This window comes from Perca fluviatilis, chromosome 3, assembly GCF_010015445.1.
Source record: "Perca fluviatilis chromosome 3, GENO_Pfluv_1.0, whole genome shotgun sequence".
Lineage (NCBI taxonomy): Eukaryota > Metazoa > Chordata > Actinopteri > Perciformes > Percidae > Perca > Perca fluviatilis.
In genome coordinates, this window is record NC_053114.1 from 23,356,533 (window position 1) to 23,376,318 (window position 19,786).

At 39.7% G+C, this 19,786-nt stretch overlaps 1 protein-coding gene and 1 long non-coding RNA gene across 2 annotated transcripts; one reads left to right on the forward strand and one right to left on the reverse strand.

Annotated features, from left to right (window-relative positions):
• Window positions 1–201: 201 nt before the first annotated feature.
• Window positions 202–17,137, reverse strand: gas2b (growth arrest-specific 2b). The gene is made up of 8 exons (XM_039794103.1): window positions 17,002–17,137; window positions 12,642–12,894; window positions 11,037–11,146; window positions 10,407–10,548; window positions 8,840–8,903; window positions 7,620–8,181; window positions 7,388–7,495; window positions 202–1,156 (listed from the first exon to the last, which is right to left on the reverse strand). The coding sequence occupies exons 2-8, from the start codon at window positions 12,862–12,864 to the stop codon at window positions 947–949; spliced, it is 1,419 nt and encodes a 472-aa protein (XP_039650037.1). The 5' UTR covers window positions 12,865–12,894; window positions 17,002–17,137; the 3' UTR covers window positions 202–946.
• LOC120555420 lies at window positions 12,810–15,365 on the forward strand. The gene is made up of 3 exons (XR_005638711.1): window positions 12,810–12,871; window positions 13,325–13,412; window positions 14,706–15,365. It is a non-coding gene; the product is annotated as an uncharacterized LOC120555420 (long non-coding RNA).
• Window positions 17,138–19,786: the final 2,649 nt, after the last annotated feature.

A 19,786-nucleotide genomic window follows, 5' to 3' on the forward strand; every position in this document is an offset into this window, starting at 1 on the left:
ACATGGTGCCATCTAGAGGTAGGACCTGATGTGTTGTGTCTTTGCCTCTTTAAGGCTGAGGTGATACAATCTCTGCTACAGGACCATAATGGTCCAGTATATTTTATATATATATATATGACATTATGATACTACTAAAAAAAACAGTTAAAAGCTGTAATTTAGGATGTGCAAGATTGTCTATCTTTAAAACAGCAAGTTTATTTTTAACAGAAACCAACACAGGTTTTATCCAGTAAAATACAGAAAAATAATTCCATACATTAAAAGTCACTATACTACGTGTACTACTCAAACTGCTGCTGGAACAAAATACAAAAGCTCAAATATACAAACTACAGTACCATGATACATAAACACATAACTTTATGTTAACAAACTAAACTACTATCAGTACAAATGTATAATTTAACTCATAGTGACATTATTGAATACAGTACTACACAAAACCGTCCTTGATAGAATACTTGATGATTCTGATTATATGAAAGTTATTATATACAGTAATGTGTGCTGCAACTAACAATTATTTTCATTACTGATCAATGCTGATTATTTCACTATTTCATATTTAGTCTGTAGTGAAAATGTCTCACAGCCCAAAGTGATGTATTCAGATTGCTTGTTTAATTCACCCCTCAGTCCAAAATGCTAATATATTTAGTTTATTATCATATATATCCCCCAAAAAAGAGCAGCAAATCCTCACATTGAAGACGCTGGAACCAAGGAATGTTTGGCATTTTTTCTTGAAACGTGACTGAGGCGATTAATCGATTATTAAAATCGCTGCCAATTAATATTCTGCTATGCAGTCATATAGTATCTAGAACTTTCTTTATAAACTTGAGGTAAAAAACTATATGTTAAATCATTGACCTTGTACAGTTTGGTCTGATTAAGTCAAATGTTCAGAACTAGAAGCAAAAGCGAGCAGTTTGAGAGTCTACTTCTTGCCTCGGTAATGGGCACCGACCACCATGTAGCTGTCAGGCGAGATGTTTAAACTGGGTGGCTTCGCTTTGTCCCTGCAGACCCTGACCTCGGATCTGCCCGCTGGCCCTCCTCCCTTGCAGGGGTCGTGTTTCTGTAGGTAACTTATGAAGGTCTCCCAGCCTCCGCCTACACGTACCATTACATGACGCTCATTCAGCATCTGCAAAGGTGACACAAGAAAGCACAGTCAAGGAGGGGAATGCTGGGGAAAAAGTGTGCATATATTTTCTTCCAGGATGTGTTTATGAATAGAATTCTCAATTATATGGAAAGTAGTCCTCCCCCCACACACACATACACCAATCTAATATTTACAAGCGTGTGTAGCTCTGGCTATGAAAGGCAAATGATCTCTCGAATAGCTTTGTCAAAATCTCATTAAACCAAATGAAACACCATCTCATGGCACCAGCTGAGCACACACGCAGGACTAATCCACATATGAACATGAATACACACACATGCAGTGACGCACAAAGGCACACCCACACGGATCTGCAACGCAGTATTTTGACTAAAATGACTACTGTATAGCCAGTCTATCTTTTAGCAGGAGAGAGGTCAGTTGTATTGTATTTGAATCAACACATCCTTTAAAGACAGCCGTCCTTACAGCTGAAAACTAACCGCTGCCATGGCAACTACAGCCACAATATAAAGCCTGGGGGAAAAATGAAAGGAGAAATTGAGATGAGTTTAGCGCAGACCCTCAACTCCCAGGAGGTAATAACATTCCCAGGAGGCCTTGCAAAGCCATCCGTTGTCCTGTCAGCACCGGCCCACCCCCCTCTTGTCTTATCGCCAATAAACCCTTCATTACGGAGCCATTAAGAATGTGATAATCCAAGCAGATATACTCTTCTTGGGGAGGTGTGTGTCACATGTATGGGATGAAAAGTCAATGGTACAAGCATGGACACACGCAACACAGAAAGGAAAGCCCAGACGTGGTCCGTCTCAGCTGTCATCCTGCAGATTAAAATGTTGAGGTTGACAGGGGTCAAGTCTGACATCCTGAATAAACCACTTTCCTGTCAGACATGGAGCGATTGTAATTCTGACTGGTCTTCATTCTCAAAAATTCATTCATTAGCCAAAGTTTATTGTTAAGAAATCAAATATAAAAATGTTTGTCTGCAAAATGTTTTTTGTCAGTATTTATGCTCACCTTTTACCTTTTTCATACAATGTAGTGAAAACTGTTATGTATAAATAAAGCTGCTTGATTCTCTTAAACCAGCTTAGAAAATTGGAGATTCCAAAGCTTTTCTCTGATGTTTAAAAAAAAGAAAGAAAATTTAATTAATAGTTTTTATGAATCCATATGTGTCACTTGATGTTGGTTATCTGGCTTTATATGTGCTGGTTGTGTGGCTGTTTGACTATGGCAGTTTCTTGTTCTGTTACCTGATTAAATAAATCTGTCTTTTAATACAGTACATGATTTGTATATTATGCATCATTATTATTGCAAAGCAGGGACATATGCTGCCAATTAATCTACCAAACTGATCATTTAATGAAAAACAAAGTCAGCCTCTGCACTGTAATAGTCAACACAAGCCCTCTTTGTGAGGCAGACTCCTTTATTTCTGTCTCTACAACTACCCCCTCCCCCTTTCAGGTCTCCGTACAAAGTGTGCTACGTCTGCAGCCCATAAACTACCGCCTGGATTCCCCTGTGTCCTCCCTGGCAGCTCCATTGATTCCCTCTCTCTCTCTCTTTTCTGCTGAAAGATACATGAGTGTACTCAGTGAGGAGTCATTTAAACACCTGCCAGTAGGAGGCACGCTTTAGCCACATCCACTGCTTTTGATGGTGTTTTTTAGTACAGCTAGTCCTTTTTACAATGTACAGTAAAGAGACAAACTAAGCAACATTAAAGTATATGAGCTGATGCAGGCACGTGTGTCTTATCTCTTTTCTATATTTCTATTTCTCCTGCTGTACTAAGGTCTGAGACTACCTGAAATTAATTAAAGTGTATATACTGTATATATATATATATATATATAGCATGTTTGAGAGCCCCTGGGCCAGCATATTGATTTGTTTGTAGACTAGCCTTTGCCATTTCTGATAGAGATTAATTATTAAAGATTTTTGACCTTTTCTTTCCTGAGAACAAAAGGTGTCGTATGTTGTACAGTTTTTAAAGCCCTGTGAGGCAGGTTTTTGATATTCGGCCATATAAATAAAATAGAGTTGACTTATTTTAAAGGATGAGGAGAAAGATTTTAGCGATCATGGCCCTGGGGATGGCAATGTCAGTGGTCGGTCCACCACTTTTGTCCAGACTGAAATATCTCAACATCTACTGCATGCATTGACATGGAATTTTGTACGGACATTCATGGTCCCCAGGGGACGAAGCCTAATGACGTTGGTGATCCCCTGACTTTTCCTTTAGCGCCACCATGCAATACACATTTGTGGTTTTAAGTAAAATGTCATGAAATTTTGTACAGACTTGCATCTTCCCCTCAGGATGAATTGAAATAACTTAGGTGAATCTTTAATCTAATGACACGATACCTGCAAAACAAATGGCATCAGCATCAGCTGTACTTTGTGTTTAGTAGCAAAACTTAGCATGCTTACACCAAACTAAGATGGTGAACAGGGTAAACATTATACCTGCTTAGCATCAACATATTAGCATTACCACTGTGACCATGTTCGCATGCTGCCGTTAGCATTTAGCTCAAAACACCAATGGGGCTAACTGCAGTTTCATTCCACTGTAAGGTCAAAGGTCAGGGTCACCTACAGAACAACAACACTGGAGCTTCTATGGAGTCAATGTATTGCTCAAGGACACTTGAGAACGGAGGATGGTGAAGGGGTCTTCTGCCAAAATGCTAAGCTAAACCCAAGAAAAACTATTTCATCATCCTCATTTTGGTCCTGATTTTGCCTTCGTCTTCACAACAAGATGTCTTCATTTAACTTTTTAGGTTTATCTCTTATGTAGATAGCATGATGAACAAAGAATTGATGCGACATGATATTGTAAGGTGTTTCAATGTGTTTTCCTTCCATTGACACAGGCAGACAGTGTCGCTGCTACAAAGCCGAAGGAGAGCCTAATTGGGCACAGAGAAGAAAGAAAAGCCTCCCGCTTTTTTAACACCAAAGAATGGCGGAGCACTCCAGGGCCAGCGGGATTGAATAGACTCCAGAGGGAATAGACAAGGGGGGAAGAGGTGGGGTAGAAAGTTTACACGTGAGGAGGGGCGGTCATGCTCAGCTGCTCATTAACACGCTGTCTGATTAAACCCCTCACTAATGACTTGGTCTCGGTAATCAATAGTATCTGCTCTTTAAAAAGGTCTGTACACACTGAATGGCACGCTCTCCTAGGAGTTGCACAGGGGTTATCGTGGTATGGTAATTGAGGTTCATGGCGTTTTTCTCTGCACACACGTAGGCAGCTCAAGGTAATGGATGGAGTCAGGGTCGATGGGCTGCAGCGCTCTATTCACACAGCCGAGGTGTGTTTGAGTAAAGGGAAGGGAGCAGTGCAAGTAGCATTTACAAACTAGTAATTATAGCTTGAAATTGACAGACGGACACAGAGTTATGGCGGAACATTGTATCTGCATGTAGGCTGCATGGAAAGGGTGAGCACAAAAGGTCAGCAGTTGAGACAGTTTAGAAAAACAATCCTTGAGATATTGAAATATGAAATAAATAAAAGTATTTTTTTCTTGCCTTTTGCTGTACCTGACCATAAAGTAATAACATATTTCATTATCACATCTTTATTGCCTTTCTTTGATGTGGTGTTCAAACACGTGCTGCCGTTTTGACACTGACAGGTCTGCTGTGGAGAAACAGGTGTTCTGTGACTTAAAGGGAGGCATTATTCTAAAGGGGCAGTAAGAATATGTTGTCTGTCAGCCAGTCCAAAATGGAGCTGTAACTATGTTGTACGCAAGCAGACGCTGACATTAGCATTGATTACCAGTTAGGAGAGTGTTGGGTCAATAAAAACAATTAAATCGGTTTCAACTAGTGACCAATTTGCCACCAAAGCTGTTATACATGTCTGTGTAGTCTATAGCCACGACGTTCCACTTCCGGGATTGCTCCGTTGCTGCCGGAAATTCCGCCGGATTTCACTGTTTTCGGCCGGATGTCTGTTACCTAATGCTTTCTTTGTGTTGGAATTATGTTAATGTTAATACTGCTCCTCAGATCTCTGCAGGGTAAATCCATCTGTCCAATCTGAGTTTTCTGTTGCACGACTAAAACAACCTTTAAACGTACATGTTTCACCAAAACAAGTTCCTTCCCGAGGCAATTTAGCAGTGGCACTGTTGCTCCATATGGCGCTTAGCGCCGCCCATGGCGATTGTGATTGGTTTAAAGAAATGCCAATTGTAAAATAGACGTTTTTCTCCCATCCCAGATTGCTGTGTGAACTAGCCAGACCTTCCTCTGCAGCGCTGTGGAGGAAGCGAGAATAACCTCTGTGTGACTGTTTAATAGAGAGGCGATGTCCCTCCCCTTCCGGTGGATCACCGTGGGACCTTAATTTGGAAGAAATATGTACAGTAGAATCGAGAAAGACAAATTATTGTTTGATCCCGTTTAAATTAAGCCATGAATTACACGTATGATGTTCGTCAATTTAAGTCTCAGTTTGTCATAAAACTGTTGAAGTATAGGACTGTGAAAATACATAATTAGAAAGACTACACACTTCAAAGTCGCATGGATGAAGCTTTCTGAAGCTTCGATGTCTGTGTGTTTCGTACCAAGATGTAAAGTTACTCAAACGAGCAACAGATCTTGCTTGTTTTTTTGCTTCTCGACTGAAACTAAGTGGTACTACAACAAACCAAAAACAAACTGTAACTTTCTTGACTTGCAAAATTATCTTTTAAATTGATGAACATCATATGTGTAATTCATGGCTCAATTCAAACGGGATTAAAAAAGAATTAGTCTCTCCCCGTTCACTACCATTTTTCCGAATTAAGGTCCCATGAGGTCAATCGAAAGGGGAGGGACTTTGCCTCTCAATGATATATATTGTGAGATCATATCCTGTTCAAAATAAACTATTCTTTAATGTAAAGCATGTCAGTACAGTTTAATGGATTTATGGATAATGCCTTACAGACAATACACTCTACACAGTGTAAAATAAATATACACTGAAGGTGTTATGCCGTTTCTCTTTGTATGGATGGATGGTTGTATGCAGTCAGTGAAGTAAAACCTTCTTATATTCAAAACCCTCCACACCTCGGTGGACTTGGACTCCCAAGTGGGCTGCCATTTGAATCGCACACCACGGTCATACCTTCACCAAATCATCCTGAAAGAGATGTATTTGTTTTTCCTTCAGGTTTGAACTCTTTGCTGAAGGTCTATGTGCTGAATAAAATCACTGTCAGCCCAGTCTTATCCTGACCATTGGTTGCCAAGCAACCCTGCCTCCCCGAAGGCCATTCCTCAAGCCTTTGTACAGACGCACACGGGTGGTGCACGACTCAGGGAGGCTGAAAGGCATCGACGTCTCCATCCCAAACGATTGCTAATCAGTCGCTCTGACACACTGCACTTGTTGCTGACTCAGCTGTTGATTAATAACCAGAGGGCCTTCGCACCTCACATCTCATTATGTGGTGTAGCATCTATGACTCATCTTCATTTGGCCAGCCATTAGATTTGGTTTATATCTAGCAAGTCATGGTATCAAAGTGTCAAGTTATAATTCCACACATCAGATTTTACATGAATGTCTCTAATTTCACATAATGTATTCATTTTACTTCCTTAATAGCTTATAAAACAACATATCAGCAGTATTATTGTCAATCTAGTGGAGGAGGTGTGCGTGCACAAACCATGTCTTCTAGAAAATACATTCATTTACGACTAATTTGTTTTAACTGTTGTGTTTTGATGTGAAACATAATTGCAGAATTGATTATGTTCAGTGGCAATCTTTCCTCAGGTGTAGAAAATGCTAAATTGTTTGCACTGCACACACAAGTCATAGAGAAAAGGTGGACGTACGAGTGTGGTTCACATATTAAATCTTGTGTGCGGTTAGGTTAAGGCAACAGAAGGATTTTGATTATGGTTAGGGAAGGTAGTTGCGGATAAATAATAATAAAGTAAACATGCCCTGTCTTGTGCTTCAAGTCTGGACCTTTTCAATATTTAACCAAAACCACCATATTTCCCTAACTTTAACCTACTGCGAGTGCCAAAACATAACCACAAGAAGGTTTAGTCCTGCTTTAGTTGCTACGAATGAAACAAATTAAATACTTTTTCAGTGAACAATTTTCTTATTTTTAAGTTTTCATAATGTGTCTCTCAAATATAAATATAATTTCTTGGAGACAGGGTTAGCGTGAACATACTTACACGTATATATAGAACTTTATCTCCAACACGGTAGCAGCCTTTAGGTTGCTTCTCAACAAGGAACCTGGTCGGACAGCTGCAAGGGGGGTTTTCGATAATCTTTTTCACCTGGAAAAGGTTAGACAAAGAGAGGGCAAATCATACAAGATATGTATCTATAAGTACAGTATCTGTAAGTTCAAATAAGATAAGTTAAGATAAGATAACTTTTACTGGAAATAAAATGACGTACAATATCATCCAAAATGTTGTTGGTGCCTGTGCTTCTCCTGCTTTTGGATGTGCTAGAGGAACGAGGAGCTGCAGGTGGGGAGGTGATGGGAGCTGGAGCTGTGGGAGTGTGTTTGATTATTGCGGTAGAGGAGACTTTGGGAGTGGATACCAGTGTTTGGCCTGGCGAGGGTGCTGACAGTGAAGCTGAAGCAGATGTGTTAGTGGTGCAGGATGAAGAGAACAAAGGTGTTTGTGTTGAGGCTGTGGTTGTACAAGGGTTAGAGGCTGAGAGGGAGGGCTGAGGAGGGGATAAACATGTAGGTACTGGGTTTGTTGTGGCTGATGGAAGATCAGAGGCAAGGGAGGCAGCGAGGGGTTCAGACAGACAGGTTGTGCTTGGAGTGAGGGGCGCAGGAGGAGGAAGAGAAGAGGGGGCTGGGGGTAGGGATGAATGTGATGGTGAATACAATGATGAAGGAAAAAAGGAGAGGGGCAGAGGGGATGATGGAGATAAGCACCCCGCCTCCTCCCTCTCTATCTCTCTCTCCAACTTCACCAGCCCCGGAGGCTCCACTCCGTACCTAAGAGAGAGTTTTAACAAATATATTTCAGCAATCGTGAGGATAAATCAACACACAGGAGAGGATTTCAAACCAGTGAACACTTGAACCCCAGGGGATACTTCTGCAGTCACCAGGGGATGCGGAAAGACTGAAAGTAGCTTGACTAATTTGAAAAAAACAGACATTACTATTTGATTTTAAAAACTATATTCACATATCGAGTCATCTGTAACTAAACACCGTGAGTTGCAAGTGTGAGCAAAAATTTGCAAGTGACAGATAAAAGTATGGATAAATACTTAATACTTAGAATAGGTAATTTAAAGTTATAAATAGATGATTGATAAAGGTACCTGAAAGTAGCGGATAAAATGATTAAATTGGTAGCTAAAAGGAATGGATAAACATGGTAAAACAGGTAAAAGTGATGGATGGCCAGTCGAAATAGAAAAAACTAAGAGTATAGGATAAATGGATGAAATGTCCAGCATTGTTTAAGCACGTTGCATCTTTGGGCATTTAAAAAAACAAGTAAGGCATTTTGTCTTTGTCAGCAGATGAATCACACTTTCTTTGACATCATGAAAATTTCAACCCAGAGAGTTGATGATTTCAGCTCAGTGTGATTCAGTTGTGATGTACTTTTCTGGAGCTGTAACACAGGTAGGGCAGTTACCTGGCTGCAATCCGTCCCAGCTCCATCAGGCACAGGCACACCTCCCGAGGTTGCTTCTGGAGCACTTCACACAGCACGTGCAGGAAGTACAAACAAAGGGGTTGGAGGGGTAGAAATAAAAAAAAGTCACTCATCTGAAAGGAAAGATGTCTCCGGAGATAAACTTTTGTCTGTGTCAAAAGAAAACAGGAGGTGCAGTCTGAACAGAGAGGGTCCATTTCAGGAGGTACTCTGTCTATATTGTGCATCTCTATCTTTGAAGCTGAGCAGGAATTCCTGTGGATGTGCAGCTGAGGGCATGAGGGCATGAAAGCTCCACAGACAAGTCAGCCTCTCCTGCTTCCAATCCACTATCTGTACATTAAAAAGGGGGGCATGAATGCATGCATGCATGAAACTATGTATAATATGTGGCAACATTCATGACTGAAACAAACAAACAAACAACAAAACACAATTGTAATGAGCAGAGAGTATGTCACTATCACTGGTATTTTATTTTCATTCACCTGTATTTGACATCCACCATTACCATCATCATGGCTGCAGCAAGAAAAGGAGACGAGAGAAAAGAAGAAAAGTAATCATCCGTTCTTTGTGTCAGTGAGGCAGAAAACTGAAGCCTGTCAAAGTACAGTAAGTTTACTCTCGCCGTCACTCAATTAGTCAAGTGAAGAAGGATAGTCTGCCTGCAGGGGAGGGGGATGGGATTTATTGTTGGTGGGGATTAACCTGCACATTATCATTCTCACGCATCTGACACCCTGCGTAGACATGCCCAAGTAAGAAGTGCATAGAGGAGAGTCCTTTTAATGAGACAGAACCATGTTAGCATGTTAACTGCATGTGGTGTTCTCCTCGGGCACACAGAGTATCATACACTGAGTGTGTAAGAGAAAAGATACAGGGAGTCTGAGAGCATAGACAAATATAATCATCACATTGACATAGTCACATTGATCTTGAAATCTAAATTTTTTTCGTGTTCCTTTTTGCTTCTGAGTGGTTTATTTTAGTGAGTTTGTGAGCAGTCTAAGTTGAGTCATATGACTTTTAGAAGTAAAGCCATTGTAAATCACCAATAATGCCAATAATGAGAGAGTAAAACAACTGCACAGAAAAATTGGAATTTAAAACGAATGGCTGGTCCAAACTTATGAAAATGAATGCATTCATTTTACAAGCATGCATTTCATTTTGTACAAGTAACAAATGATGTGCAACGTGATATTTTTTGACAAATAAGACACATTATGCGGAGTCTATCAAATGTATTCAGACAGAGGGTCAGAGGTGGAAAAAAGATTTGTCACTAAACACAACAGCACTGGAGGAATTGAGGAGGAATGGAAATATTTAAGAAGAAATATAAAGGACATGATGTTCTCACGCAACAAAAATACATAATGTCTAGAAACAGCTCTTTTGACTTAATTCTACCTCAGTGAGATGAAACTCAAAGTCTAAAGATTTTAGTTTAATTAATACTACAAGTGTTGCATGACATGATTCACTTTAGAGCTGCTTAAGTCCATAATGTTAGGCACAATCTCTGGTCTTAACTCACCCAAATCCTCTGACTCAAAAAGGTAAGCCTCATCGACGCCAATCTTTCGACACCAGTAGAGGAAGTTGGCAGTGTTGTCTCGGGCGAAGAATGATCCAGAAGTTGCATCAGCTCGCCAGTGGATCACTCTTCTGATTAAAGGCTGTGATTGTTTACAACACACGCACACACACACACACACACACACAGGAAGTGAGTACGCAGTGGAAACATGTTCTCTGAAACAACACAAAAATCAGTTCATATTGTATTTGTATGTGGAGGACAAATCAGGAACACAATCTTATCAAAACATAATCTACTGTGGCAAGGTGAGGCTAAGTAATTACTGAATGCACCACCGGATCCTGACATACATCCTCAGACTTACTGTAAATGTTTTCTGTAACAAACTTTCAAGCAAGTTTTCAAGAGCCTATATCTAATTTCTGAGAACTGGACTGAAAGGTCTTTGTTAAACTTGGCGAATCTATTATGTAAGAAACAGGTTCGTAAAGTCACAGTGACAAAGTGGTCGAAGACAATTACTTGTATGGTGGGCTTTTGTGTTTCTGTGATTTGATTTGATTCTTCTCTTCTGTACGCATGTTTGTGTGTGAATGTGTGTGCGTTACTTTGTCGTTGCAGCACCTTGCCATTGTTGGTGTGCATCATCTTGTCCTGGAGCAGCTGTGCAAGCTCACAGAGGACAACACCGTTATCCAACCTCTCCATCAGACTGTCTGCTGTGAGGTCCACACCTGATGATACACACACAAACACTGAATTATGTACAGACATTCATAGTTAATACTCAAGGCTCGTCATCTTGCTTTTTGCCAATTTTCACATAAAAATACTGAGATCTTTCCAAAAGAGGAGTTTAAACAATATAGGCTATTCCAATGCGAAATGATACAAATCTCAATAACATAGCATGCAGCTCAAAGAAGTTTGTTGTATTTCTTGCAGCAAGAGATAAAAAGTGTCCACTACAGTTTTTCGTAAGCTGGGTCTTCTAAAGCTGACGAAAGATCAGAACAATGTTGAAGAAATGTAAAGAATACAATGTAAAAATGCAAAGGATTAGCTAATTATGCTGCCAGGTGTCTCCTTTATTCATTCAAGTGAAGGTGATAATGAATTCTAACCCAGATGTTTGAGTTGTCTGCTGAATTTCAATATCAAAAAGAAATTCCCAGAAATCTTTTGATCGTGGTTGATAAGCTGGTAAACCTCCATTTTTGAAATATGTTCTCTTATAAATACACATGGTATACTCTACTGTACATGCATATTGCAGCAATCACATATCTGTTACAATATCATGTTGCATAGAAGACCTCAAGAGGAAGACATCTGTTTAACTCTCTTTCTGATTTATTTACAAAATACCAAATGTAGCCACAGAAATGTTTTGTCTAAGAAAAGCTGTGAGGTGGTAAACAATGAGGAAATCAGGTTTCAACACATCAAAAGCTCTATTCTGATTCCAAATATAACTTTTTGGCCCACAAGCTATTTTGTAACTTTTGTAGTTGCATACTGTAAGTCAGAATCTCATCCTGTTGGAGTCTTGTCACTTTTCAGACACCTTCCAACAGGTTGTGGCATGTGCAGACCCTTTATGCTTCCCCTCACAATGCAGTAAAGTGTGAAGAAACATCCCTTACCCTGGAGTCACAGCCACAGTTCCCCTTATGCAGAGGTATTTGGGATAATAAGTAGGTTAATGTGCCTGTATGTTTAATGCTACTGCAGCTTTTTCCAACTATTCTTCAAAATAAAAGCCCAGGTTCTAAACTTTCAAAAGTTTTTCATCTGTAGATAACTTTTCACTGTAGCTGATGTCCAGACAGCGTGGTGAACATTAGGGGTGTGAATCTTCACTGGTCTCACGATTTGATTTGATTGTGATTATTCTGCCAATGATTCAAATGGATCAAATGCATCACCTCCTAAATATTATTATATATTGCTACACATGGTTTTCATCAACACATTCAAGCAGTCAGCTATATATAAACTCCCCTTTTTTGTATCTGCTTTTAAAAAAAGACACTTCCTGAATGTAGCGGAGTCTGAACACAGCAGACAACAGACAAAAGGCAAAAACATCAGTAGGCAAAAAATTTATTATGGTCTGTCACTGCATCAATGCAGAATCGTCCAGGTCCGCATTGCGATGCATTGATGCAATGATTAATTTCAACACCCCTAGTGAACACAGGTTTGGCATGAGGATCACTGTCTCACCCATCATGGTGTTGAGCCAGAAGGCCAGGTCTTCTTTCATAGGCAGCAGGCTGGCATCATGGCGATAAGGCAGCCACTGGTTGTACTCCTGAGGACTGGCGAGGCCAGGCCCAGAATGTCTGTACTTTTGGCCAAGAAGACAGTTCATCCCCAACCCGGTCAGGAGCCTCGGGCTCAGAGGACCGTCAAGGCTGGTGTTCATCGCTTCCACTTCACTGTCCATGCTTCAGGTAAGATCCGTCTTTGACAGACCCTGGTGGACCAAATGATAGATGCTTTTTAATGCTCTTGGGTTTTTATTTTTGCATAAACTGAGTATACTTTAATGTACCAAAGTTTTCGTCACAATTTGGAGAGTTTGGTTTTAGATTTGGCTACAAATCAAGAATTGAACTACTATAATAACAATACAACTGCAATTCCTTTTTTTAAATCCTAATAGCATTGCAATGAAAGGATTTTGTGACATTTCTTTGTGACATTTTGTCAATATTCTGATACTGTAAACATGTAATGTGCTAATGAGCCACCTTAACTTAAAGGTTAGGATCACATGTTTTCAAGTCTATGTCAAAAGAACATGCCCAAATCTGAAAAGGTTATTGTTATATTATGTATATTGTTATAGTTGGTGTAATCATTCTTCCTGTTCATAATGTGTAAAAATATTCCTTCCTCAAAAGTAAAAGATGGGGGACAAAATGCACAGTCCTCTTTTCGTGCAGTGCTTCAAGGCATCAAGGCTTCAGCAGTCTGAGTAAGCCAAATCAAGTGGGTATTTTCCAAAGTAATTTTGTGCAAAATTCCCTCTTTTGTTTTCAGACATGTTTCCTTGAGCTATGCAGAAGATAAACAAAAAGGGAATTTTGACTTGAATCGATGTGCAGCCATACTTTAACCTCGTAAGCCAGAGGGTGATGTAACTCACAGCAAACACAAGGGCATGCTAAACAGGTAGCAACATATTCATGTAGCACATATGCTTAAGAAAACAATAAATAATTAAAACATAATGGTTTTTGAGGGTAATAATTGTGGGTTATTTGCAGTGAAAACACAACAACAAAAAGCAACAATACATGTTGAAACAACATATACGCTGGCTTCCATGCACAGACCTTACACTCACAACCACACAACACACAGTCATTAACCAAAGGGATTAAACTGACTGACTGACTGACTGACTGCAGCTTTAATAAGATGTACAGCTACAGCCCCGAGCCAGTCTCCTGGTGCGGCTATATGGCTCATTTGTCCTGTTCCCAGAGCAGCCTCCATCATAAAGCTCAGCCCCATGCAGAGACATGCTGTAACTGCCAGTAACACTCACTGCTAATCAGCTGGAATTAAGGCAACAACACATTCAGTGGGTCACTGGGTCTGCTGAGTAATATACAGTAGAGACTCGGTAGAGGCTTGGTTTGTTCCAGATGACTGACTTTAAAGTTTCATTCTAAAGTAACAAAACTAAGCAAGCATTCAGACTAAGAACATCCCCGGCATTTAAACAAGGGGCTGCGATGATGGGGGCCGTGTTGTTTATGTAAGATATTGGTGAGACATGGAATACTATCTGGGAAGTCCAGTTTGAGTATATAAAGATCTGTGAATTTTAAGGCTTTTCAGATGCCAAAAGCAAAAGTGCTTTGAGCTAAATGACAAGATGAGTAACAATGCTAACATGCCCATGTCCACAACCTAGTTTAGTTAATGTGTAAGCATGCTAACTTTACTAATTAGTACTAAATTAGATGTACAGCCGAGGCTAACGAGAATGCAATCAGTTTTGCAGTTTTGGTCATAAATCAAAGTATTAGACAAATTGAAATTTTGATGGCAGTAAATGGAGAGTGAAAACATCATAGAGATTACAATTTCTTCCTGAAGGGACCAAGAGTGTCTTATTAAAAATGTCATGGCAATCCATCCAAACGTTGTTGAGATATTTCAGTCTGACCAAAGTGGTGGATCGACCGAATGAGGGACAGAGCTTCCATTACTAGAGCCGCTAGCATGTCTAATAAAAATCTGATCTCTAACAAAGACTTTATTCCTTTGCAGAATCGTCAAGTAGAGGCACACCTGGAGGGCAGATGTTTGGGACCCAAAGGCAGCATCACAGCTGGCTTTTTGAGCTCATTTAGTTCTACACCACCTGTGTTTTTGCATTGAACTACCTGTAGCTCACTGTTGCTGATCCTTATTACAAGTTCAAATGTAGTTTGTTGTAAAGTTGCCTTACAGTATATCAGCACAAAGCAGATGACAAATCCCTCGCACATGATCACAGAGGAAGTAGGGCAAAGACGTACAGGCAGTAATGTACGTCAGTGAATTCTGAGCTCAGCTTGTGTGAGATAAATGTGAGGATGTTGTAGACACGCGGTTCTGACTGGACATAGTGAAAAGAGTCTTTTGTAAACACATCATGCAGACGTGGGACAGAGACAATGTATAATGTAGAGGGGGGCTGCCTGCCAAGTTTGAGGCTGGTTTACAGGTTGACCAGCAGGGCATGAGAGCGTCTGTCTCTAACAAAACATCCAGGTGCAATATTCACACCTCAGTTACAGGATGGCTCTGTGGGGAAGGGAAGGCAAAGGTCAGCTACTGGCCTAGCTCTCAGACACTAGCAGCCTTTATACTCCTGTAGAGCTGAGGGTCTATGTCTGTAAACACACACACACACACACACACACACACACGCACGCACGCACGCACGCACGCACACACGGACACACACACACACACACACACACACACACACACACACACACACACAGGCCCATGCATGTATCAGTGTTTCTATTCCACCTCATTTACTTTACACAACCTTTAAGTAAGATTTGCTTCAGTGGTATTTCACAGCCTTTAATTGTGTTTTCATAATAAGAGCAAACATCTTTACAGTCAAAGCGGCCGTTAGACACTGGGGCCTTCGGAGAATGAAACCAAAGCAGATGTCTGGTAAACAACTAACTTCACAACTAGATTACACAATTCTGTTTCCTTACATGACAGGCACCACTCTCATGTTTACTTTGGAAAGAAAATAGCAAATCTGTCACTGAAAGAATCCTCTCTTCAGTCAGGAACATGTGTCGCTGTCTCTACAAAGTAATTTCAGTAAAAATGTTGTTACTGTATCACCTGCAGGCTTATGCATTCTGCTTTTGTCTTTCAAAGCCTGTTCAATATTCACTCTCTGTGGCAACTGCTTGAAAAAACAATTAATAATACATCATTACGGTAATAACTTCAAGTGGATGTCCGACAGCACTGCTGGCAGCTAAAGCTTTCTCCGTCAGTTTTGAGTCAATGATCTGGTGCCTCAGGTGTCAATTGTAACAGCTTATAAGAGGTAATGTAAAACAAGTGAATGAATAAAAGGCATTAAATTAATAGAACAGCATAGTTGAGGTATAGCTTTCAGCGATGCTCTCACCCAGTGGCTTTCCTTACACTGCTTCCAGACTAAATAAACCTCATATCAACACAGGATGGAAATGTCTGTCGACTTACTGTGCTCTTGCTCCAGTAAAACACAATAAAATACAATTTTGGCACCAAGATTTTAAAATATAGGCTATATATATACTTTTGATTGATTCTTTTAGTGTGAGGTAAATTAAATAAACAATGATCCCCCTCTGTTCATTGAGGGAGTTCTAACTCTTTTCTAAAACTTTTTTTCTTTTTCCTGCCGAGGCAATGGTCAGACATCATGAACATGTTGGAGGATTTATTTCTGTGTTGATATACTGAGAGCTTAAACTTAAGCTTTAACCTTAAGTTAAACTCATTTTCAAAACTCACATTCAAACATATGTCTTCTTCTGACTACAAGGCAATTTAAGAGCTTTTTCTGGAAAATATTAACTGAACAAAAAGTTAAAAAAAAAACAACAAAGAAAAATAAAACGTTCATAGCGCTTTAAGTTGTATAGCTCTGATGTTAAATTGTGGAAAAACACACATTAGTGCTATATCCCAATGTAAAATACATGTCAGAACTCACTATGTGATCATTTTTTAAAATCATTTTAAACTAATTATATTTAAATGTGAAACGGCTGTTATCCCTGTCATAAACAAAAACATAACACTATTTAACATTATAACAAAAACGTTAAGTTAAAGTTACTGACCTATACTTTCAAACACTGCCAACATATCTAAAACACGTTTGTAGAAACAGTGAAATAAGCAGTATTAATGGAGGAGATATAATTTCATAATTACAGTTTGTCTTACCATCAACTAATCGTCAACGTGTGCAACAATTACAACATTACAGTCTTAACTTTTATCAATATTAAAAATACACAGTAGCTTTATCATGGAAAAATATACTTACTAAACGCTAACAGAAACAGCAGATTTCCTTTTTCATAAAAGTTTCCTCTCACTTTTCTTCTCGACCGCAGTTTTCCTCTCACACACATGCGCACTTCACTCTCAGCCAAATGTTCATCGCCCTCATGTAAACTACACTGTAACAAGCTGGAGGCTGCCGTCACTTTTAAAACACTGTCTCCTGTACACGCCTGCAAATGTGTGGTGTCAACTTACAAGATCGTGTAAGGTAGCTAGCTAGCTACTGAACACACGTCGTTTGTTTGGCTTTCTTTGTCACGTTTTAACAACGCGAGAAAAGTTTTACTAGAAAACTTTATTCGACATAGTATAAGCAAACTATGAGTCCGTTTCTAATAAAAAACATTCAAATTTGGCCCAGGTTGAATTTATTGGTGTGGTTGCTGGCTGATTTTTGCTGATCTCGACAGCTAACGGGAAGTGAACTTGGTTTCCATAGAAACGCAGTTCCAATGAAACGGTGCATAAAGACATGAAAGCAAATTTGAAAACAAAAAGGTTTTTTATTTAATGGTTGTTTTTTTGGTTCGGATTGCATGTGCCTATAGTTTTTCTAAATGTGTTTGAATATGTTTACAAAATACACACAATTACTTTCAGAAATAAATTTCAGAAATGATTTAATATAAAGTGACTTTGAGTCTGTATGTGTATATATATATATATAAATTCAATTTATTATTATTATTATTATTTGTAATTTGAGGGGACCATTTATCAAACATGCTCTTTCCTCACTGAACTCTGTTCTGACCTGTACAACCAAATGCTTGGGTAAGTGCTGATTTTTTTTTCTCCTAAATGTAATTTTCAAATGAGCATGGACTGTTGCCATGCTTGATGTGAATTACCTCACATACATGCCGAGGTGCAATAACACAATTCCACCACTAGTGTTGTAGCCGAGTCACCAAGTGTCGAGTCCGAGTCAAGTGACCAGTCCCCAGTGTTCGAGTCCAAGTCCAAGTCTGAGTCACCAAAGAAGAGTCAGAGTTGAGTCATCATTACCTGAGTTTGAGTCCGAGTCACAAGTCAAGAGTCCAGAGAATAGCGACTCGAGTCTGACTCAGACAAACTCAGAAACTTTCGATTCCAACTTCCGAGTCCTATTTCATGAATACTCGAGTCAAATTTCTAAGTCATCAGTACACAAGTCCAAGTAGAGTCTGAGTCCAGGACTCAAGGATCCTATCACTGCCCAACACAACTTTTGTTGTTGACATCATACTGACATACATATTGTGGGTGAGATGATAATGATGAAAAATGACCATCATCATAATACAATCCTTCACTATGTTATCTTTAATCAACGTAACGTTATCATCACACTTTCTTGATAAAACCTGGAACTAAGGACATTTATGACTTCAGTGTCGTCGTCGCATGGCGCTCACTTTTTCTCGGCTGTACTCCACTACATGTCTATTAGTCTGTTGGACGCGTGCCGGGCTCAGACAGAAAAATGCGACCCGATCTGCACTCTAATTCCCATGGCGAGTGGATGTAGCGGTGTGCGCTATTGTTGCCATTGACACTACCACCAGATGGCGCCAACGTAAGACATTTTCAAATCCTGCACATAGTGACTTTAAGTTTGAGGCTCTGCAGTGAATACTGTAATCTTTATAGTTACTATGCCAATTACACAAGTTTGTTACATAATCTGCATCACAAGCCTCACTTCTTAGTAATTCAGTAACCTAATTCATTGTACCACTAGTGCACAGTATGTTGCGTATGCAGAGCAGATGATATGCTGTTTTATGCGCAGTCATACAAAAGCTTGTTTTACAGTTTTCTAGCTTTATAAGCTAATTAGCGGTTTGCGCTAAAACTGGTCACATTCGATTAGCATGAAAACATATCCCAGAGAACGGTCGACTCGGTACACACGTGTTATTAACCCCTAGGTTAATTTTGCACTGGAATTGTCCTTTAAACAATACAAGCACTCTTAACGATGTGCACCTGGCTGTCTTATCTTCCCTCCATCCTCCAAAGACAGTTTACCAACTTATCAGTGTGAGAGTGGAAGAGATAACAGGACGGAGAGGACACTTGATTTAAGTTCTCTGCACTTCAGAGGCCAAATTGATGTAAATGCAAGCTGACCTTCACACTCAGGGGAAATGAGACACAGACATATCACTCTTCAAAATTCTATAGTAAATATATAAAATATAAGTGAAAATGGTTCCACGGTCCTGCTCTATGGCCAGTGGCCTTTGGACTTTTGGTATAATATTACTTTAAGACTGTGACAGTTTTTGTGTTTTTTTTAGTTTTCTGAGCTTGTGTGTATGTGTCATGTGTAGCCCTGCCTTGCATATCTTTCCTTGTACACCTGTTTTGTGTCTACATTTGTCATAGACTGTATAATATTAATGGACAGAGTATGTGTGATGTCACCCATTGGTTTGTGGAGATCTGCTATGAGTCGTCAAATTTGCCATTTCGGGCACAGCCATCCTGGTTGCGGATGTGACAATTTTAGACGAGAGTGAAGAGTGAGGGAGGAGCCACGTTACGTTACACACTTTCACTGGCAATCACATCCTAGCTACGCTCTAAAACACCCCCTGCTTTATCGCTGATTTTAAAATCAACGAGACCATAATTCAAAAAATGAACATCATTCTGTATTGCAGAAGACTTGAAACGATTGAGACCTTAAACTCATTATGAAAATGTTTACTGATGTAATAAATCAAGTGAGAAGTGGGTCACTGTCTCATAGACTTCTACAGAAACCGACCTCCTTT